General features: G+C 41.6%; 2 protein-coding genes across 10 annotated transcripts in view; one reads left to right on the top strand and one right to left on the bottom strand.

Annotated features, from left to right (window-relative positions):
- Nucleotides 1-22344, top strand: part of ralgapa1 (Ral GTPase activating protein catalytic subunit alpha 1) — an 84165-nt gene extending 61821 nt beyond the window's left edge. For 5 of the 9 annotated variants that reach the window (XM_051077998.1, XM_051077999.1, XM_051078000.1 and 2 more), the window contains 6 exons: nucleotides 17989-18421; nucleotides 19821-19926; nucleotides 20129-20339; nucleotides 21115-21203; nucleotides 21396-21656; nucleotides 21770-22344. In XM_051077998.1, coding sequence (XP_050933955.1) covers nucleotides 17989-18421; nucleotides 19821-19926; nucleotides 20129-20339; nucleotides 21115-21203; nucleotides 21396-21656; nucleotides 21770-21805 — 1136 coding nt within the window. In that variant the 3' untranslated portion in view covers nucleotides 21806-22344. Of the gene's footprint in view, nucleotides 1-1363; nucleotides 5328-17988; nucleotides 18422-19820; nucleotides 19927-20128; nucleotides 20340-21114; nucleotides 21204-21395; nucleotides 21657-21769 lie in introns of those variants that run through there. The other 4 variants (XM_018695145.2, XM_018695144.2, XM_018695140.2 and 1 more) reach the window with 2 other exon arrangements.
- Nucleotides 4132-8948, bottom strand: LOC108896132 (insulinoma-associated protein 2). The gene has a single exon (XM_018695139.2). It carries the CDS (start codon nucleotides 8806-8808, stop codon nucleotides 6826-6828), a length of 1983 nt encoding a protein of 660 aa, XP_018550655.1. The 5' UTR covers nucleotides 8809-8948; the 3' UTR covers nucleotides 4132-6825.
- Nucleotides 22345-22355: the final 11 nt, after the last annotated feature.

Below are 22355 nucleotides of genomic sequence, written 5' to 3'. Positions count from 1 at the left end.
TTTGTCCATTTTCTTTCTTTTTTCTGACCATTCCTCCTCCACTTCCTAAACTGCACCTTTGTCTTGTCCCCCTTTTTTATACCTACTGTGTTCTTCTTTATCTCTCTCTCTCTGTTTCTTTTCTTTTTTGCCCTATATTTTTATTTCTGCTCCATTCTGCTGTTTTATTCTTTCCTGTATCCTTCTTTCCTCTGTGCTCTCACCTCTTTCCTTTCCTTTCCTTTCCTTTCCTTTCCTTTCCTTTCCTTCTCCTCTCCTCTCTCCAGAGGAGCATAGTGTTATATATATGATCGTCCCTAAACCACTAGACAGCTTTAACCTGCTCAGGGTGAAGGGGAAAGGCCTCAAGCAGAAGGTCCTTCATGCTAGCTGTGAATGGTATGCTTTGATAGGTAGAAAATTACTCAGACACATTTCTTTCTTTTCTCTCTAGTTATTCTGGTCTAATTTCCAACAGTCCATGTGGAAATTACTACAATTTTTTAATAGAAACTGTAAAATCAGATAAGTTCTGCCTTTTAAAAAGTTACGTGATGTAGGATAATTATTTGACTCCATAAACCATTTTAACCTGATTGGATAACGCTGTTCTATCAAATAAAGTCAGTATTTATGTCTTTTTGAATGTGAAAGTTCAAAAGTAGAATCTCCTGTCTATTAATCCAGTTAGTGTCTGGATCTTCTCATCCACTGATACCTGAACAGAGACCAGACAATAAGAGCTGAGCTTCAGAAGAGATATTGTAGATAATGTAGATAACACAGTTTGTGTAGCATCAGCATCGATATCAGCAGCAGTCCTGACAGCATCAAGCATGTGTTTCCTCTACAGGTGCAGGTGTTAAACATTTGATGTCAAGTTTATTTATCTAGCTTTTAATAAGACCTCCAGTCTCAGGGGGTCTAACAGGAAAAATCTTTTCAGAAGCTTTTTCACTCTATTTTGTCGTGCTGTGTCTAGTATATGAAGTTCAGGTGTCAGTTTGATTTTCACAGTATTCATGGATTTTCTAGGACATAAACTTGTGTAGTGGGTTAGAAAAAACCCAGTATAGAATGAACAATAATTCAGTAGAGCTTGTATGTTGCCTGTCTCTTTAGCTGTCTGTCTGTCTGTCTGTCTGTCTGTCTGTCTGTTCGTTCGTTCGTTCTCCTGTCTGTGCTTGTGTGTCATTCAGTGTCTGTCACTGTAGGAGTCTTTGCAGTCTGCCACAGTAGAACGTCATGGGGCGTGATGTAATTTTCTTTTTGTCCCTTCATCCTTTTCTCCTGTTATTTACCTCCTCCCTCCTCCCCTTTATTCCTCCATCCCCCATCAATCCATCCTTTTCACTTGCCCCCCCCCCCACCCCCAACTCCTCAGGCTCCTGCCTAGAGATTCTTCGGGGAGAAAGTCCGGCTCTTGGGGAGGCCGGGAGCGACTCGGCATCCCCCATGTCTCCCCGGACTAGCAAGAGCCGCATGTCCATGAAGCTTCGACGCTCATCTGGATCGGCCAATAAGACTTGATCTTTCCAGGTTACTTAGCTCAGTCAGACCTGATTTTTTATATCATGTTAGCGAACAGAAACTGGACTTCACATCAACTAATGAGACATACTCCGTAAAAGGTTTTATTCCAGAAGAAATTTGGTCTGTAATTGTACTTAAAGTACAAGAAATTAAGAAATTAAAACAAACTACTCTGGAGAAATTAAATAGATATTATTTTCAACAGGAAAAATGATGGGTAGTGTTCTCAGGAACGTAACCATCATGGGTGTCAGTGACTCTAACTCATCCTGTCACCTCCAGCATGTTGCCATTCTGACTGGACACTGGCCCTTTATGTACAGGACGCTTCGTCGCACAAATGTACTCTCAGAAACATATGTAATAGTATTTTGTGGACTATACTATACTGTAACTTTATTTTGAAATTACTCACAGCTGCTGTATTTATCCTCAGCTTTGCACACACACACACATAAAACAAAACAAAACACAGAAACCAGTTGAACCAGTGCTGCAGCATGCTGTTCTTTGCCATAGTGGGAAAAGCTGAATAAGCGCAGCTTATACAGCGCAGTATTAGTTCATTATCTGTGCCATGTTAAAAACTGCAAAATCTCCAATGTTACCTAGGACTGCAAAAAGCTAAAGCGTGCCACATTACGCTGCAAGCTATTTTCGGTGAACACATTCAGTGACTGCCGAACAAAGAGCAGTCTCCTCAGCCTCTGTGTGTGTAGTGTGGTTGAACGTTGCTTTGGGGAACTTGTATATTTGTACTATAGTCAGACTGCGTGTGTACAGACAGAGCCGTGAGTTTTTATATAAAAAGAAACGAGTAAAAGCTGTAAAGTGTTGCATGGAGAAAACAAGATAAAAGTCTATTTTTGTTCTGAGTGCAGCATTAGACCGATAAAGATAAAGGGCAAAGGTCAGTTTCTATTTAGTCCTCAAAATGTAAATAGAATCTCAGTCATTTGCTAACGCTGAACGCTGACACAGCTGACACAGCAGCGTTGTCAAGCCAAAAACCTTTTCTGTATTTGAATTCAGAAGACACCCCCCCCCCAAATGCAGGGGACTGGAAGCGACCTGACCTTTTCTCTGAGTGGAACGATGTAAGGAACAGTGTTAGTGTGTAGAGCAAAGATGGCCGGATTTAAAATGTTTCTATAAAATTATAACAAGGCAAGCTGATCAAAGAACAAGAACCTGTTACTTTTGTTTTTGCTCATGCTGTAAATTGTGGACAAGCACTGAAGTTTATTGCATTTATTTTCCTCCTTCTTCTTTTTTTTTTTATTGACTGTAAAACGTGTCTGAACAAGAATGTTGCTGTATTTTTCTGTCATCTGATGCAATGGAACCACAGCTTTTCTTTCTTTGTTCATCAGAGTGTGTGTGTAAGATACATATATATATATATGTGTGTACACACACACATACATATATATATATATATATATATATATATATATATAGTAGATATATGAATATCTATAAGGATGTGTACAGTGTGTGTGGAGGCTTGTTGTGTATATACTGTTCTGTGAGAATAGCTGCCAAAGCTAAACTGGTTTAACCTCAGAGCACATATCTGCTAAAAACTAAAAATGGGTTGACACTACAACATGCTTCAATAGTTTCTCTCTCCTAACTAGTTCATTCTTTGGCAATTTAAACATAATCTCATTTTAGCTCTGACCTTGGTACCACAGCCAGACTGGGGAAATTTGAGGACAAATTAGCATTAACTGTAATCCTGCTAATTTGTGTGGGATGTCCTTGTAGTTAAATGTCACTTGTTTTTTCCTCCAAAATGAATTACTTAACAACACTGTGACTGCAATGGTGTAGTTATCATGATATAGTGTATACTGGGGGATTTGAGGCCATATCACTCCTGATAAATGCCAGTGAGAGAAGTTTTAGTCTCATTAATGTCTCTGCATTAGTTACTGAGGCCCAGTGTTTTTCTGTTAGAAGCACTTTTAGAGATGGAAAAGGAGGAGAATCAAACTATAGAAAAGAGAGATACTGTAGATCCAAGGCCAAAGACAAGAGAGAGAGATTTCAGTGTGTCCTCACCTAGATGTGAATGACATTTTTTGTTTGTTTTCTTTATGTTCTTTTATTAATTCTGCTCTTATATTTAGACTCGTCCCCAGTTCCACTTCTGGGTGGAGGGGATCAGTGTGTAATCACCATCCAGAAAATGTAACTTTAACACTACCATAGATGATTTTCATGTATTTAACATCCTCAGTTCAGCTCGACTTGTTTTTTTGTTTTTTGTTTTTTTTTAAACTGACAAGGTTACAAATTCACATAAATGGTTGAAGTACTTCAGGTTTCCCTTAATAAATGTCACGGTTGTGGTTTTACAGGGTTTATCAGGACTGAATATTCTTCCATTAATTTAACAGACGGCTCATTTGTCTGTTATTTCTTTTCTCCGTAGCCTGATCCCTGGTAAAAGAAACATGTATGAAAGAGCTGTATTTGACAATATGAATATAAGTTAAAGGTTTTGCATTATTCTTCACTGCTTGAAGTCAGTGTATCCACAGCTGTATTTTCTGTTGCTGTTTTTTTTTTTAATTTCAGTCATAGTGTCTCTGTAGAGAGGAAAGGGATTGTAAAAACTTTTTTTTTTTTTTTTTTTGGCCCCTTCATGGGGTTGAAATTGTTAACTTTTAAAGATTTGTCATTGTACAATGAGGTCAGATTCATGTTGTGTTACTTTGTGTGTGTGAATATTCGAGGACAGCTGAGATCAGAGTTGTCCCTTTTAAATTATTGCTGTTACAATTATTATTGCTGAGGTTAAAGCACCGTTGATTGGTTGAGACCGTTGATTGGTTGAGACAGGTGATCTAGTAGCAGCACCCTGGGACTGATCTGTCTGTCTCAGTTTGCTCAGTTACATTCTGTTAACACTTAAACAACCTGAACCTGTTCACATGATCATATCCCAGATTCTGCCCCAGTGCCTAAACCACCCAGCAGCGCCCCTATACTAAACTTCACCTCCTCTTTCTGTTAAAATACTTGTGACTCCACATGATGACCTGAGGCCTGATGCTGCTTTAATGTCCCACAAGAAAGACAGGGAAATTCCACACTTCAGATTTGTTTAACCGATTGTAAATACTCCAGAGGAGCTCGTGTTTGGCATGAATTTCAAAATATCTGCTTACTCAACTGCACTGAGCTCAGATGTATGACTCCGTAAATGCATGTTTGTTTTAAAAGCCTGATTAGCAGCAACCAAAATGTATAGAAAACATTGCCCAAAGCCTTTCAGCATTATCAAAAAATCATATCAGCTATCCTGAGGCATCGTCCTCCTGGAGAATTTCAACTCTGCTTGTATAGGTAGAGATATATTTCAGCCTTTTTGGCCCAGGCCTGACCTCTTCACTGTCTGAAGAGGGGAAATGTCAGACTCCCTTTCTTGTCCCTATATCAGCAGCAAAAATTTCCCTTCATAAGTAACAATTTGGATCGTCTGTGCCTGACATAGATTAAACACCAGGGCTGCGATGGATACGGGTTCAGCTGTTGTCGTCCAGACGTTAGTCTGGGACGAGGCTGATGTATGTAACTACTGACTATACATACTGCATGACACCAGTTCAGTACTAACTGCCTGTGTTGACCATGTAACAGCTGTTATCACAACACACACACACACGCACGCTTGCACATACACACTCCTCGAGCTATGTTACTGTTGAACCTGTAGTATGTACATGTGTAACGTCTGTCTCAGACACACAGAGAGCGTGGATGTGCAATGATGGAATTTAACAATAAATGATTCATACCACTCATTGCTAGACCCATTCATATATTACATGTGTGTGTTTGTGTGTGTATACAGGAAATTTAAATACAACAGTGGTAAGTTGACAGAGAGGGACTACACATTGATCATGATGTATTACCCTTTATTGACAATAATTTAGATTAAATTTCACATTCAACTTAAAACATATCAAAATAGTACTGTATAGGCTTCTTAGAACCACAATTACATTTTTAGTATCATGAAGCCATTTAGCAAATAATTGAACAATAATACATAATCATTAAACACAAAAGACATTTTTTACTATCAGTACTAACATTAAATTTCCATTTCTGTATGAAAATATTTTATAGCTGAGAAGTTAACTGGCACATTTACTATAAAAGGCATATTATGGTTTGATGATCTGATTATTTTCTCTTTTTCTGTTACTGTTTTTTAGTGTTCGCTGTACATGAAGTTGTCTTCGAAACAGAGTTAGTACATCGATTCTGTCTCCAGTGTTCAGGTTAAGGAAGGTCACTTTCTAAATGTGATTACATTGTCGCTGATTATGGTCTGTCTCTGTTTCACATCTTACACCAGCCAGTAATGTAACCCACTGCACTGCTCTGAAAAAACATCAGTGTAATCTGATTACTTTACCACAGAAATATGTTGAACATGAGCTTAAAAACATCTGCCACATCTGGAGAGAACTGTGTCAGTCATTGCTTCAGTACATGTAACATTATTCTAGTCATGATCAAAATGTCAAACTTCAGTCTGTCCCGTTCACTCAGCTTTAACAGTTAAGTAGTTTTAATGTCAAAATTATTTATAGAGCGCAAGTCTAATATGTGACAACGAAAGAGAAGCTGAAAAGAGATGACATCCTCTCTCTATTAGAAATATAAAAACACATGTCTGGTTTATTTTGGTATGATTGACTGCAACCCTTTTAACAACAAATTGAATATTGAGAGTTAATGTGTTTTCCTCAAAGGATTTCAACATAATAAGTATGCTTTAATTCCCCTCCACTTTAAAATGTCCATCATTATAATGATTCTACTTTTAGTTTATTTAATTGACCGAGCAACATCTTATCATCTGTCCAGTGAATTAAAAAGGCAGTCCTGCTTGGTCACTTGTGTTTGACAGGAAGTTGTTTATTTAGTTTCAGCACCATGGACAGTTTCAGTTTAACCCACTCTTATGTTTCATTGTCTAGTGTTACGATCACGGAGAACGTCTTACATCGTCACGGTGTTTCTAAATTATACATGGACCTTTATGCAACAAATGACCTTTAAACAAAAGGCACAGTGACTCAACCTTTAATCCTTATCCTGTTAAAAATCTGAAACTTTTTGCGCGCAACAAACTGGTTCAGTCTGAATTTACAACAGAACGACAGCTGACGGAAATGTGAATGAAAACAACCAGTCACAATTAATAGTTTCCTCGTAATGATAATCGATGACTCATCATTTTTCCAAAGAATCTGTTCGCTTGAGTGTCTGTATCTCGCGCGCGTTTTACGGTCGCACGGCCATCTGCAGCAGCATCACCTGCCGGTTCTCGGTGGGATGAGATTTATTGATGTGTCTCGTGAGCCCCGGGGAGCTGAAGAACGTAGACGGACAGTGCTTGCACGTGAAGATCTGCTGTTGCTCGCATTCCCCGGCGCCGGTCTCCTCTCTGTGCGCGTGGAATACGTCTGGCCTGAGTCCTCCTCCCAGTGTTCCCGCCAATAACTCGTCCCGCATCGCGTGCCACAGACGGTGCTTGTCCCTGATTTCAACTGACGGGAAGCGCGCGCCGCACAGGTGACACAGGAACACCTGGCTCTGAGAACCGGCACTGTTCTCACGCGACTGGCCGTAAGACGGGGGGGGCGGTGACGCTCGCGCTGTCATGTCGTGAGCGGCCAGGTGTTTCTTGAGGTAAGCCTGTCGGCGGAATTTCTTCCCACAGTACCGGCACTCGTACACCTCCTCCTCCGGTAACGACTGGACAAACGGTACGGGAGGGTGCGAGAGTGACGACGGCTGCTGCTGTGGCAGGTCTGCGCGCTCGTCTGGGTTGTCATTCAGCAGAAGGAGGCTGGATGGCGGACTGTCCGCTGCTCTCACCTGCTGCTGCAAGTCCAGACAGCTCTCCCCCGGGTTCCGGTAATGAGGCGAGGAATCATAGTGAGGAGGCGCGAGGCTGTCGCTGTCGCGAGACCGACCGTGGACCAGAAGAAGGGACGGCTCGCGCCTGATGCGGGAGCTGTCCAACGCTCTGTGGTGCTGATTAGTGTTTATTCGCAGCAGCTCGTTTTCCTTGCCCTCCATCTCTACCGGCTGTCTCTCGTGCTGAATGAGCCCTCGTGCCTCTTTTAACGGCTGGCTCTTGCTTGTCGGAGTCTCTCCTCCTTGGTTGTTCACCGGACGGGGTTTGTGCCAACGCCGGTGGGAGGCCAAGTTGGCGGGACAGCTGAAGACTTTGTCGCACTCGGGACACCGGTACTCCACGCGCACTATGCGGGAGCACTTGTGCTGTGCGAGGGAGAAAGGGTCTGGGTACTCCTCTTTACAAAGTTGGCAGATGAACTCTCCCAGCGGTTGATTCCCGGTGGAAGCAGACGACTTTTCCCGTTGTCTCCTCAGCTCGGGACTCTCCTTCTTGATCCGCAGACCCAAAACCGGCGAGGTCGTGACCTCATCCTCGAAGTTAAGTTTCCGGTTCACTTTGGGTTTCTTTGGCGGGTTGCCCGCGGACTGTTTGTTGTGTCTGTTGCGTTGATCCGGTTCAAGGAGCGAGCGTTTTCTCGCTGCGTGGTGTTGCTCCTGGTTCATTAGAGTGAGTGGCGGGAACAAGTGCACGTAGGTCATATTCGGGTCATATTTGTCATTGTGACTGTAGGATGGCGCGTGGTGGCGGCTGCTGCTAGCGAGAAGTCTCTCGATAGAAGCGGACACCGAGGTTGGCGTGGAGCTCACGAGGAACGGCAGCTCCGGTAACTCAGACACCAGGGACGATGTCAGGCACCTTCCGGGGAACGGCGGTTGCTTCTCTCCTTCGTCGTGCTGCTCCAGCAGTCTCGTGCCGACCGGTTTAACGGGGCTGCAAGACTCCGTTAACGTTAAGTCGCGCGGAGGTGGAGGAGGCGGGAAGAAGCAGGAGAAGTCGCCGTCAGGAGTCAAAACGTCCACCTCGCTCACCTGCTCCTCGGTCTCCGGTAACTGCGCGCGCCTGTCCGCCTCAGCCTCCAGCGCGGACTCCACGTGCGGGCTCCACGCCTCTCTGACTCCGGTGGAGTCCTGGCGGGACACGGGCAGCAGTCCATCCGGCCTCTCAAACGGGAGGACGCTCAACACGTCGCTCTCCTTCACCACCTGTGATTTTATCTCTTCAGAGTTGTTACTGCCGCTCCTGTCGCCGTCGTACGTTACAGCTTTGCTATTACTGTTATTTCGCGGCCGGTATGAGGCCGAGCACCGCCGGTGTCTCTTCACCAAAAATCCTCGAGGCATGGCGATGATAACGGTGGTGCTCGGCGCGTGGCACCACCAGGCGGAAAGAACAACAACTCTTGTCTTGAACCCACTTTCAAGTAGAGCTTTGAAGTGGCAGAGAGAGAGAGAGAGAGAGAGGCGCGCGCGCAGGTGTGATGAGACCACGAGAGAGACAACAGTATCCGCGATGCGCGTTTGTTTCTGTCTTTCTCTCTCTCTCTCTCTCTCTCTCTCACACACACACACACACACACACACACAGTGCCCCCCAAAACTGGTAAGGTCTCTTCACTTTTGAAATCAAGAAAGAAAGAAAACACGGGCCGAGCTACATTTTTGGGACAAAGCGAAACAACGACTAATGACTAAAACGTTATTTAGTCTCTGTGATGAATTCCTAAAGGAGAATTAGTTCAGTTTAACTCCCAAAAGAACTTTAAAACGACACATTTCTATTTGATTTCAAAATAAGAACTAGTCTACAACTTTAAATGGGCTCTCACTTTTAAATGCTTCCTCTGGGATTATGAGCTCCAGTGAGACTTTTCTAGTCAAGTTTGATAGCTATCCACCCTCCACACATGCATGAACATTAATGTAGTCTATGCTTATCAAGTGTCTTAAAGAAGTGTTTGCAGTTAATGCCCAAAAATAAACACGTGTATATAGACTATAGCGTGTATATGATACAGTGATTCTTCCTCTGTTATAATTCGGCTCAGCTGGTTTGAAATAAAATGGTAGCTGCAGGTTTTTAGTTTTTCATTCAACATTTTTGAGACCTGCACTTTTTCACTCTCATCTTTTCCATAAGGTAAAAAGGAAAGGAAAACGTATTATTATTGGTGTTCATAACTATTCCACTCAGTAGAATTGGGCTTTAAGTGGTGCAGTTTAGTAGCAGTGTAATTTTTTATGAGTCATTTTATTTGCTGAAGTGTGAATAACTTGCTCTTGTTCCCATGTTGATGAGCTTCATGTTCACCTGCCACCGGTGAACATGCAGATGATCCTATATGTAAAACCTGATCAGGTCTGTGTGTATGTTGGAGTGTAATTAGAAACAGCAGCCGTGGGGACTCAGATACAGATCATCTTTTAAAGACAACTAATGACCGTTTCCGTCCGAAGTGTCTGATTATCAGTGTCTTTGTTGTAGTTGGTGGGAATAGCTCGGGTATGGCTTTCCCTCTGCGCGTGTGTATGTGTTTGATTGTATGTGCATGTGCTCGTGCATGTTCGTTATCTCTCCAGCAGAACAGAAGGGCAGTAGTGAAAGAGTGAACGAGATGCTGATCTTGTGTGTGTGTGTGTGTGTGTGTGTGTGTGTGTGTGTGTGTGTGTGTGTGTGTGTGGACTATTCACACCCGTCCCCCCCCCCTACTAGAAGCTGCTCTGGCTGATAAGAGATCGAAGAGAGCTTCGTACATCCATCCACCCACCCACCCCCCCGGGCTCGGCCGGCCCCTCCGCGCGGGGCCAGGCGCTCTATAGCTCGGCCAGTAGGCTCAGGCCAGCCGGCGTCGCTCCCTGGAAATCAATCAAGGCGGATGAGCGTGAGAACGAGCTTGAGGGTCGGGCTGCTGGCTTGACGAGGGCCGCCTGGGGAATAGAAATGAGAATAGAAATGAGATGGTGGTGGAGAGTCCAACACTAAAAACTAATTAAGCACCAAGCTTCTTGGATGTGTTCTTTGGTTGTTTTTCACTGTAAATGATCCCACTGACTGAAACAGTAAACACGAGGCCTCTGCTCATTTTCATCAGTTCATCCACAACAAAAAAGAGATGAAATGTGAATAACTTAAATAAAAAATACTGAGTGAGTCAAAAAATAACAAGAAACAAATTCAAAATTCAGACTTTTTAATCTTGACTAAGTGACTAAATGGTTAAATTCATGTTTTATTTCCTAATTATGAATTAATTTCTCTTAACTTTGACTTGCAGTGATTATTTTTACCTATTATTTTCATTATTGTTATTAACTTTTCTTCAATTTTCTTAACAGAAATGGGCTCCGCTAATTCTATATGATAGATAATGAAAACATGCCACATTAATGTAATAATAAATTAGACATATTGTTACATAGCAATCTCCTTCATTATGTCTCTAATACACAATGAAACACAAATGTTCATTTGTGACAACCTAGTTACACAATTTTCTCTCCACTGCAATAAAATACCTTCTCCTCTACAATCTAATGATGAAAATTGTGATGCTTTCAATGCTGTAGATCACCATTTGAATCTCCATGTCCCCGGAAGAAGACAAATGAGCTGTATCACTGCAGATTTATCCAGTTTCAACCCTGTGGTTATACAAACAGCAGCAACAGGCTGCACAGTATCTTGCCATGTTGGTAATGTTTCTTTTGTTGAGATGAGAAGAATTTTACTAACTGCTGAGTTGACATGCAGATGATTCAAATTGCATCATCAGAGGAAAGAGTTGGGCTGGGACACAGAGCTCTGCCATGAGGTTATAATAATGAAGCTACACAGTCTAGACAAAAAAATTATCAGGCTGATGTAAGGATGGAGAGGACAGAGCCGGCAGCTTTCAGTGGTTAAAAAGAGGGTAAATGTTCTCTATCCCCTGTAAAAATATGGATCCACAGACAGTCTGAAGAGGCTGCCAGCTAGAGGACATGAAGTGTCTATTTGTGTGTGTGTCTTTAGTTTGCATCACATCAGTGGGCAGTGAGGTGGATAATCCTCCAGACTGCTGAAAATGACTCTATTGATCTGTGCTTCTCAGTCACAAGCCTTTAAGTACTGCAGCATTATACAGCTGAGCTGTCTGTCTGTGTCTTTCTGTCTGTCTGTGTTTACATGGACTTTACATCTTAACTAGGACTGATGGGAAGTCAGTTTGTACATGATTATGTCTGTGTGTTAATCCAAATATCTGATAAGAGAATCTGTCAAATTTAACACATTTTACATTTGGCTTGGAGTTCTGTTTGACTCTAACAGTAAGAATAGGTTTAATTTAGAGTTAATGACACTCGGTGTGAACGTAGCCAAGAGAAGGTTTTCATAAATGCAGTAATACATTTGGTTTTCACACCTTGAGATGGCTTTACCTTTATACCTCACTAAGTCCATTATTAAGAGTGTGTCTGAGTCTGAGTACTGTTGGTTGCTGCTGCAGTTGTTGCAAGAACAGAACCCAGACTGGCCAACCCAGTGCTGTACTAGTTTACAAACACAATATATGAATAATATCTTTTAATTGAATGTATGTATTCAGTCATAAAATGTGTGAATAAGAGAAGTTAACAGTCAGTAAGATAAATAAATTAATATAGTATTCTAACAGAGGAGACAGACAGACAAACACAGAATCCTTCTGATATGATTTAGTAAATTTGTCTTCCTCCTCAAACAAAAGTTATGTAGTACACTACAGGATTTTTTGTGCTTCACAGAACAGATTAGAAGCTTCACTCTGTCATGAATGCTTTTACATATAAATGTTGTTATAATAAACTTAACAATGTATGAAAATCTCTGAAATAACCACAGCAAGGGAAAAGGGAGTTTTCATTGGCTTGCTGCTTAAACCAGCTGTTCTGGTGAGATATGAACACCAGGAGCATCAGTGAATCTCTGCTGATTTTCTGGTCCTGTGCTCAAGCTCCTACTTGAGTATCATACTGAGCATCAGTGGACACTGCTTACCCTGTGTTCACTGTGACTGTAGATGTCTGTCACGTCTCAGTAAAGTGGTCATCTATCGCCATCTAGTGGTGGAGATTTACAAAATGATTGCTGCTTTGTTGGCTTGGTAAGGCAAACAACAGTGAACCAGGGAAATCCTGTCTTAATGAAATGATTCGATTACATTGATAACTGGCTTTGGAAATGATAGTTTGACCAAAACAAGTTCATCTCATGGTCTGTCTGTTGGCTGTGTGTAACTGAGAGATGCATTTTGAATCTTTTTGGACTGAAATAACTCCACTGAGAAGTCCTAAAATTGAAGATCTGATGATATGCCTGACAGCCCCAAGAAAAAGTAGTAAGTGGGCCTTGAGATTGTTTTGTTAAACTGCATGACTCAAGGTCCATGCAGTAACATTTCTGGAACTTTCAAGCATATCACATGATCTTCATCAGCAGATAGTATTTGCTCAGTTGTCACAGAGTTGTAGATGCTCAATTTTTCACTATCTGAACACACTTGTTGTCCATGTTTATATAAAGGTTTAGGTTTAAAGTTCACTCTGGATCACTGAATGACTCAGGTTTAAATTTCAGTGTGAGTCAACCTCTACCATGCTGAAGTCCTCACCAGCTCAAAGGCTGCTCCCCTGTGACTGAAACTTACCTTTGATCTCCCTGGAGGAAATAGTCAAGAAGACTATCATTAATATTAATATAAATAGCACAGTTCTCTTTTCATTATTTGATCTACTAACGCTGATGGTCTGTGTTAAGAGGAACAGCTTAGTTGACTGACAGCAGCTCTCTTGCTCCCCCTGCTGACAGTTCTCTTCTGCAGCTGCCTCCATGGACTAATTCTTCCCAGTGACCCACTCTGGTGTTAATTCATTCTTCCTGTCAGTGTGGCCCAGAGTCTGTGGTGGCCTGCTTGTTCATCTCAGTATTCATCAGCTCAAATGAGGTCAGCTTTAACCTGTTGCCACACTGGGGTCACAGTTTATATTTGATCTCCAGGAAAAAAACAGGAAACTGTGAAGCTCTGCAGGATCCTCACAGTTTGCTGAATCTGTTTGGTGACTTTTTCAACAATTTGCTAAGAGATGAAGAAATGAAAAACAATCAGCTTTAGTAAAGGGAAGTCTGCACTGCTGACTGCATAAAACCCCACAGGTTATTAAAGCAGACTCAGCAAAATTCAGTAACATCAACAAATGAGTTAACAACACAACTGGAAAGTAATGAGAGCAAAGCCCAGCTGTATCTTCAAAGTTTTCCACTTGTATTCCTTTTGGGAAGTTGTCACAAAGGTTAACTGCACTGTTTGCGAATTTGAAGCTACAACTGTTTATTTCTTCACAAAATGGAATATATGAGTAGTTTAGGTACTCAGTCAGGTATAAAAGATAAAATGTAAGTAAATGCAAGTTTTTAATGTTTTCAAATCTATTTCTCTTCTTTAAAGGGCATATTCATATATTCCCACAATGTTATTCCCACAAGGATTTTTTCAAGTCTCTGACACACTCCCACAGGCAACTTACACAGGCATATTCAGCAACACTAGAAAATAAAATCTTAATTAAAGTATCAAAAGTATTCAGTTGCAAAACTGAAAAAAATTTGATAAAAATTCTCATATTGTCTTATTCTTGCTGATCATTCACTGTTTAAGCAGCAAATTTATGATCATATTCATGTTGTAGCTGGTGGAGGTGAAGCTTCTATACCTTTGATGGTTTAATCTGTACAATAGATCTTATTCTATGGACTGATCTGATGTTTTGTTTGTAAAACTGAATCTGAAAGTAACTATACTATAACTATAATTACACTATAGACTGTCACTGTCCCATAAATGTGGTGCATTTACCATAGTTACCATAAGCGTATTGCGCATTTACTTAAAGAAAATCATCTTGAATGCATTTTAACCATCAAATACATCAGAATATATTTATTTGTAGCTCTAACAGATTTAAATCCCTGCTGAAAAAGAAATGTATATGGAGGGAGAGAACTTAAGCAACAACAGACATATGGCACATGACTGTAAATTTCTCCAGTAAATACAGAGGAAAGTCAGCCAGACAAGAAGTCAGTCCACAGTCCCGTACAGGAAGCAGGAAATAAAGAAAAGGGGAAGCAGGTAAAGACACAGGTGAACGCAGTGAAACCCCGGTTCATTTTACGTCAAACAGTCATAAGTTCAGAGCGTGATTTAATGAGTCATCGTTTGCTTTCACCCTTTACCTAAATGTATTTTTCTGTGTGTGGCTGGCTGACTGATTCATAATGAGTCATTCAGTGTTGTACATGTCTGTTCACATCCAGAATGCCCAGGGATTCCCACCAGCACATGCAAGTGCACAGATACTGTACATACAGGTGTGTGCACAGCCACACATTGATGTAACAATGATTATTCTTCTGGGTGATATTCAGTAGAAATAGCTAACATATGTTTACACACCCTCAGATTCAGCTATAAAGACTGTTTAAAATGCTGCACATTCATTCATATCCTAAATTCCTCATTTATACATATAAATTTTATACAAAAACCCCTATTGATCCAATAGGGTTCAAAGAGGATGACAGGAACTGGAAGTATTTGCCCATTATGCTACTGCTATTACACTGCTTACACTCACCTTTCATGTTTTCTCTTGTGTGATCTGTGAGTTTCCATTATTTCTACTGTAACCAAGAGAAACACTGAGATGACAGATTGGGCTGCCAAGGAAAATATCTGGGCTTCACTCAGCCCAGTTCCTTTTATGTATTTATGTAAAGCTAAAATAGCTACATCTAAAAATCCAATATTAAAAGCATTAAAAATGGTCATCATGTAGTACATTAGTACATATCACACACAATACACACCACAGAAAGCAGACACATGCATGCCTACATGTACTGTACATATCAGATACAATAAAATCTGAATAACCTGTTCTCAAATGAACAAATAGGCTGTGTTTTACATTCAGTTAAATGTCTTTCTTGACTTCCTCTTGAGGGCATGTGCTGCAGTGACAGGGCAATGACTTAACTATCATAAACAAAACTCATTAGAGACTTTAGAACTCTGATTGTTTCCTTTCCTCAGGTTTTTCAGTGGAAGCACACTCCAACCATAAATAATTAAGCTGATGATTTAAGATTGGATTCAGAAAATCCCACAAAAGCTACTTCAAGTTCTGATTGCACACAAAAATCCAGGAACATTTGTCACTTTTGCAATTGTATTGACTTCCCTCCGTGTCTTAGGCTGCGACTAAAATGTTTAGACAATTTGGAATTTTGTTTCTATACTGGTTTAAGCATTGGTTGTTTCAGAATTTCGTGTCAGATGCAGTGAGGCCCCTGACTTCCAGTCAGTTGAGCTGTGCTGGTTTCATCTGTCTGGTTCAAAATGATTCAGTTCCACTGAGTCCAATCATATTGGCACCATTCAAACATATCTATATTCAAATAGACAAAATGGCCCAAAGCTTCATGTCCCTGTCTCACACTGTTAATGCACTTGGATGTTATAGACTGACTTGATTCCTCCTTGGCGTCTTTATCAGATGCTGTTTGTCTATGTTGTGCATTCCCCAGAAAAGCAGACATAACATGAAAAGCAATTTTAAAAAGTTCTAGTATTTCACAAATGTAAAGCTGAATGGGTTACACTGTCTGTAGAGATTTGGCAAATGGCAATATACTTGAAATATGAAAAGTTGCCTGTGTAAAAACAGAAATCTTTGTGCCAGTATGTGTCACTGCTTTGTTTTCCGCTTGTCTCTCGGTTGATCAGCTTTCTGTGTGCATTCCTCTCCTCCATTCATCTGGCTTCCTATGGTTCAGACAGAGCTCCTGTTTTATTGTGCCTTCAAATCCAATTGTGATCAGCAGTCTAGATACATAATATGTATTTGCAGTGACCTGTGGGTGTGAATGTGGCTTATAAGGTTTGCCATCCTCCATACAATGTTTCCATTCTCTCTTCAGATACTGATATACAGCAGCAGAAGTCAAGGTTAGATATTGGTACAGAGTAAATTATACTTAATTGACCTAAATCTTGTTAATGATGCACAATATTCTGCACAGAAACAACAAACAAATTGAAACACTGTACATTTACATGTACGTGTGGGCAAATTCCTATTATGTTGCTCAACAGCTGCTAACATGACAGTAAAAATGTGCTGAGAGCCAAGCCTGAGCTTCCCAGTCTAACTGGTCACACGGACTGAACAATGGGAGGTAAAACAAGCCTGGAGTTTCCCCCAGGCCTCCAGAACATCACGTTCAACTCGCTGTTTGTTTTTAAAGGGTTAGGTCACAGCCTCGTGAAGTCTCGCGGCCGTATCTAGAACTTGGAGTCCGTCCATTTTATCTGCAAAGGAACTAAATGAGTGATTTGATACTGGGTTATTAGAGGCACTGTGACACAATCAGCAGCAGTTTAATCCACGTGTCAGTAAAAAAAAAAAAAAATCTCCAGTAGCATTTTTCACTATGTTTAGAAATAGCTGGCACATGCATGTGACCTCTGACATCAATGCCTGCAAGACACTGGCGTAGCTTTACATAAAATCAATTAGTCTATGTATGCACAAGAAGTATGATTTATGAACATATGATCATACAGACATGATATGACAGGGATATCTTAGAGGCTTCTCTGACATAAGGAGTAGAAACTGTCAATGTTATTTCAAACTGAGATGCATCTTAAAGATCAAACACATGAGCTGGACCGTGTGGTCAAGACCTGGGGGCTCGGGGGAAACTCCATGTCACGGCCTGCTGGTTTGTTCTTGCATCCCTCGTATTATTTTCACGGCGTGATAAACAAACTGAAATCACATTGCAATCACACTTGAGGTTTTAGAGGAAACTCCTGTGCATACTGCTGCAGCCCCCCCACCCCACCCCTCCTGCAGGTCTGCCCACCCCCTCCAACACCGAGGGCCTGCAAGAGCTGTGTTTCCTTTCGTTACAGTGAATTGGGGGGGGTGCTAACAAAGGTGCAGTTTTAGGACTTTCCATGCATCCACTCATCGCTCATGTCAAAACAGAAACTCATTTATGGAACAATAATGTCCCCAACATACAAGTGGCAAGTTTCTACTGAGGGGGGGGGGGGGGGGGGGGGGTAAAACAAACTTGTGCTTCAATTTATTCTGACTTCCTGGACGAGTGTTTTCCCTTCTTGAAACATTCATATATTTGATTTCAGTTTTAAAGCCATGATTTCCTGCTCTTACTGTTGACCAGTTTTATTTGTAAGGTGTGAACGTCTGATAGATTACTAAATGTTAATACTACATAGTTTGCATTATCACTGTAATTGCTGATTGCACAGTTGACATACAGAGAGAAACTGAATATTTGTTGTGTCCAAATACTTGTGTACAAGCTGAAATATTTAAATACATGTATATTTTAAGTGCAGCAGATACAGTCTGCAAAATGACTTTGCTCTCTTGGTTACAGACTGAGCAGTGTATTTATATGTGTCTCAATAGAAATCCCCTCTTGGAGCCAGCAATCTGTATGCTGTCTTATTCTAGGTGACAGTTTTCTGGAAATCCCCGACTTGTTAGCTCCACCCCGTCGCAGCCATACAGAGGGCATTTACAGACTGCTGCATTACTCCGCCAGGATACAACCAAACGCACCTCGTCACGAACAACAAACCACCATGGACCTCCACCGGACCAGTATATTAAACCAAATGGATTATGGTCGGGAATCGAAAGAAGGGAAGCCGGCTCCGTCGACAGAGGAACGGCTCGACAGCGGTTTGGACTCGCTCGAAGAGGAGGAGTACCAGGCTGTGGCGGCCGAGATCCGTCGGCTCCAGGTGGCGGACTCCGATCTGCTGCAGCACAACCAACCTCCCGCTGTAACCGAAAAGCCGCAGGAATGGAAAACAATGATCACAGAGGACGGAGACACGTAAGTTTGACCGGGAATAAGAGTACAGAGTCAAACACGGAGGTATTTATGAGTTCTCGGAGGTATAGTCAGGCTTGCAGTATCGCCTGAGTAGGCCTAGCTCGGGTCTTGGAGGTAATTTGATCCCTTTCCTGTGGGGAATGTGTTCCTCTAGCTTGTCATTACAATGCACAGGCCCAGGCCTGGCTTATTCCGGATTTGGGCACAATTTGTATGCAGTACTGCTCATAAAAGTACCCTGCCGCAGTGCTACCAACACGCAGAACTGGTGTCCGGTTTGTTAATAAGTTAAGCCGTGGCGAAATACAGTGGTACTGGACGTAAACAAAAGGCTATTATCAGGAGGGAATCTACTATGGCCGCGGGTCAGACTGGGAAAGTCCCGGGCGCGCCGCCAAGGAATCCGACCGACGCGCGCGCCTGTGAGGCGAGAAGACGGAAAAAAGTAGAAAAAGTACCTTAAATTACAGTAGTGTAAGTCAGTGGAGGTTGAGGGCGAAACCATATCCTGAAATAGGCGTCTGTGGGTTATTGCTGTAATAAAACCAAGGGGGAATAACATTTAAATAGTCCCCAGAATGTTATTTTTATTATAACATAATTCCTCCGCGGAGAAATGTAGTTCAGATTCAGTACAATATTTGTCAAAGCTTAAGCATTAGTTATATTCCACTGGGTTAAAGTTGAACAACGTGACTGAAGTAATCACAACTGAGGAAAGGGAACTCTCTCATCTAAAGCAACGAAGCATGAAACCATGTCACAACGATTTAACCAAATCTTATGTTTAACTGTTAAAAACCATAGCAACGCAGTGGTTCTTAATGTGGGCTTCAGAGATCATCAACAGGTCGATTTTGTATTTATGTACATTCATTTACTGTAATGGTATTCCTGTGCCCTTTACATCAACTACATCAACTGCTGTGTTACATATCTATCAAAGTGATTGGAATGTAGATTTAAAAATACATAATTCAACACTAATCACATTGCATCAAGGATCTTTTGGAAGTTTTGGGGCCTGTACTAAGGAAACTTTTTGACCTGGTGTATCATATTAATTTAGAGATGTACTTTAATTCTGGTTAAATGATGGAAATACCATTTATTTTTACAACTCGTACTTAAAGTTTTAAGTGTTGTCTTAAAAGGACATATGGGCTGATTTCTAAATTCTCTGCAGTAATCTAATAAAAAGTACTTGTAACCTGCAACCTGATTTAGCACAAAGGTAAACTGTTGTCTACTTATTCTGAACCTTATGTTTGTCATAGAACTTTTAGGAATTAGGTCAGCTTTTCACTGGTCAAATGTAACCATATGTTTGTCTTTCATGTTTGGTTGAGTTGTGTATGTGTCTTTTAACAGTTTTTCTTCCTTCCTTCTGTGTCTACAGGCTGCTCCACCTGGCCATCATCCACGAGGCCAAGGACTACATCAAAACAATGACTAATGAGTCCAAGAACACAGACTTCCTCAACACACAAAATGATCTGAGACAGGTACATGAGAGATATCTTCCTTATCATTACCTCTACCTATGTTTGCCTCCACTTATTTCTGTTTATTTAAACTAGGCTACCTGTTCCACTAGGCTGTACTGTAGCAGTAATAAAAATTAATGCTCTGTGCCTGTCATCACATAAAAAATATGGCTGACTCAATAAGTCACTTGTTGTATCTTAATTTTTTTCCCCACTCCAGACTCCTCTTCACTTAGCAGTAATAACAAACCAGCCCGACGTGTGTCAGCATCTCCTGGTGTCCGGCTGTGACCCCACGCTGGTGGACAACAGAGGGGACACACCTCTTCACATCGCCTGTCGCCTTGGTAACCTGCTGTGCTTCAGCGTCATCACACAGTTCTGTCAGAAAGAGCATCTACACACAGTGATGGCTGCCTGCAACTATCATGGTGAGATTGTGGTTTTCTTGTGTTTTCTTTCTTGAACTGATGTGGTTTGGACTTTGTCTTTGTTGCTGTTCTTTTCCTACTTTAGACGTACTGAGCTTTTACTTTTTGAACATTTCATCATAAACACTTGACTTGTCACCATTAGAACCGTATTTGTTTGCATGTTAGGCCACAAAAAATGTTGAATTTAGCAGCAGTAGGCTAAATTACAATGTTTCTACAATATTAGGAGTATGATATTCTGCGGTGTGGGTAATTTCCATTCTGTGGTGGCCCACCCGTGCTGCATGGAAACAGACCAGACACTGACCAGTCTGCTGCTGGTCTTAACTACTATTTAAAAGGAGGAATGGTGGGCACAAAGAGTAGTTTTTGCTGCCCATCATCCCTGAACACTATGGTTAGGAGGAAGGAAATATTTAAGCAAGGAAGGGGAATACCGTGGCCTTTCATAGCATTACATCCTGACTAAAACCCGTCTATTACATGGCACATAATGTTAGATGCTAAGACTCCAAATAGAAAGGTGGGAGGCTCTACTTTTAGACTTGTACACAGACATTTTAAGGCGTCGCAGGCTTATTTACAGATTCTTTTGGGGAAGCACATTTTCTAAATAAACCCCATACTTATTTTGGAAAATTACTTTATGTGAAAGTCTGGTTTGTTTAGGTTATTTGAAATAAATTGTGACCCTTCTTGGAAGTTGGACTCTCCCACAAAAGCTGCTGTCTGGTGTCAGCCGTTAAGCTGTTCCTCATATGTTTTATTACAGGTCAGAACTGCCTCCACCTGGCTTCAATTCATGGTTTTCTCTCACTGGTGGAGAACATGGTGGAACTAGGAGCTGACATTAATGCAAAGGTAAGCAAAACTCATACACACTTTATATACTTACAGAATATAGAATATTAACAGCATCTGGTTCTACACACAAAATATCTATTTCCCAATCAGTCATTGTGTAAGACATTTTGAGGAGCAGCCAACACCCAGCCCTCTTGTTGTCTTTGTGCTGTGCTAATATAAATTTCCTGTTCTCTCTGTGTGCTATAGGAGCAGCATAACGGTCGCAGTGCTCTGCATCTGGCTGTGGATCAGCAGAACCTCTCCCTGGTCAGACTGCTGCTGAAAAAAGGAGCAGACCCCAACCTCCTGACCTCTGGAGGCCACACCCCGTACCACCTCACCTACGGTTATGGCAGTTACGAAATCAGGGAAGAGCTGTACTCACTGACCAGTCCTGATCTGAGGGAGCTGCCAGACAGTGAATCAGATGACAGCGAGGAGGAAGAGGACGAGAAGTCTGATGAAGAGGTGTGTGTCGAAAATACAGAACTTCCACTTCACAGCCAGTCCGGCATTAATGAAACATAAAAAATTCCTGCTTAGTGTGTAACAGTATTTTTTGTCTTCCCATGTGTCTGCAGGTGGGTTATGACGACATTCACTGGAATGGACATTAACAGGAATTGAGACAGAGAGGGGAAGTTACAGAGGCAGGAGGCTGTGATGATGACGGTAAAGGACAGGAGAAAAGGTTCAGCTCGGCTCGTCTACTACTTCCTGGAATAACGTCACAGGAGCCCGGTGGTGTGGGTGACATGGTGCAGACGGGACCACCGACAAAATGGATGGACAGGCAGCTGCAAAGGCAAACAAAACAGAGACTGACGGCCGAATTAACCAGTGAGACTGCTCCGGGCTGCAGGAGAGCAAACACGCAAAGAGAAGTGAATACATGACACATTATGATGGGATGGCATTGCTGTATAATAAGAGGATCGCTTGTATTCTGTGGACACTGCATCATGGTCACAAAAACATTCATCCACACACATGTACCTGCAACAGCTCTGTTGTATGATATTGTAAATGCTGTGTATACTAAGATGTATTTTTTATGGAAGCTGTGAATGTGTACAGTTGAGCAGGTTGTATATGTAAGGCAGCAAACAGTCCAGCACACTCCAGTTAAATTAAAAGACTCATATTTAACAGTGAAGACCTCCTGTG

The sequence above is a fragment of the Lates calcarifer genome, linkage group LG19 (assembly GCF_001640805.2).
Source record: "Lates calcarifer isolate ASB-BC8 linkage group LG19, TLL_Latcal_v3, whole genome shotgun sequence".
Classification (NCBI taxonomy): domain Eukaryota; kingdom Metazoa; phylum Chordata; class Actinopteri; family Centropomidae; genus Lates; species Lates calcarifer.
The sequence above is the reverse complement of the archived record's forward strand: the minus strand, read 5'-3'. Positions and strand labels throughout refer to the sequence as shown.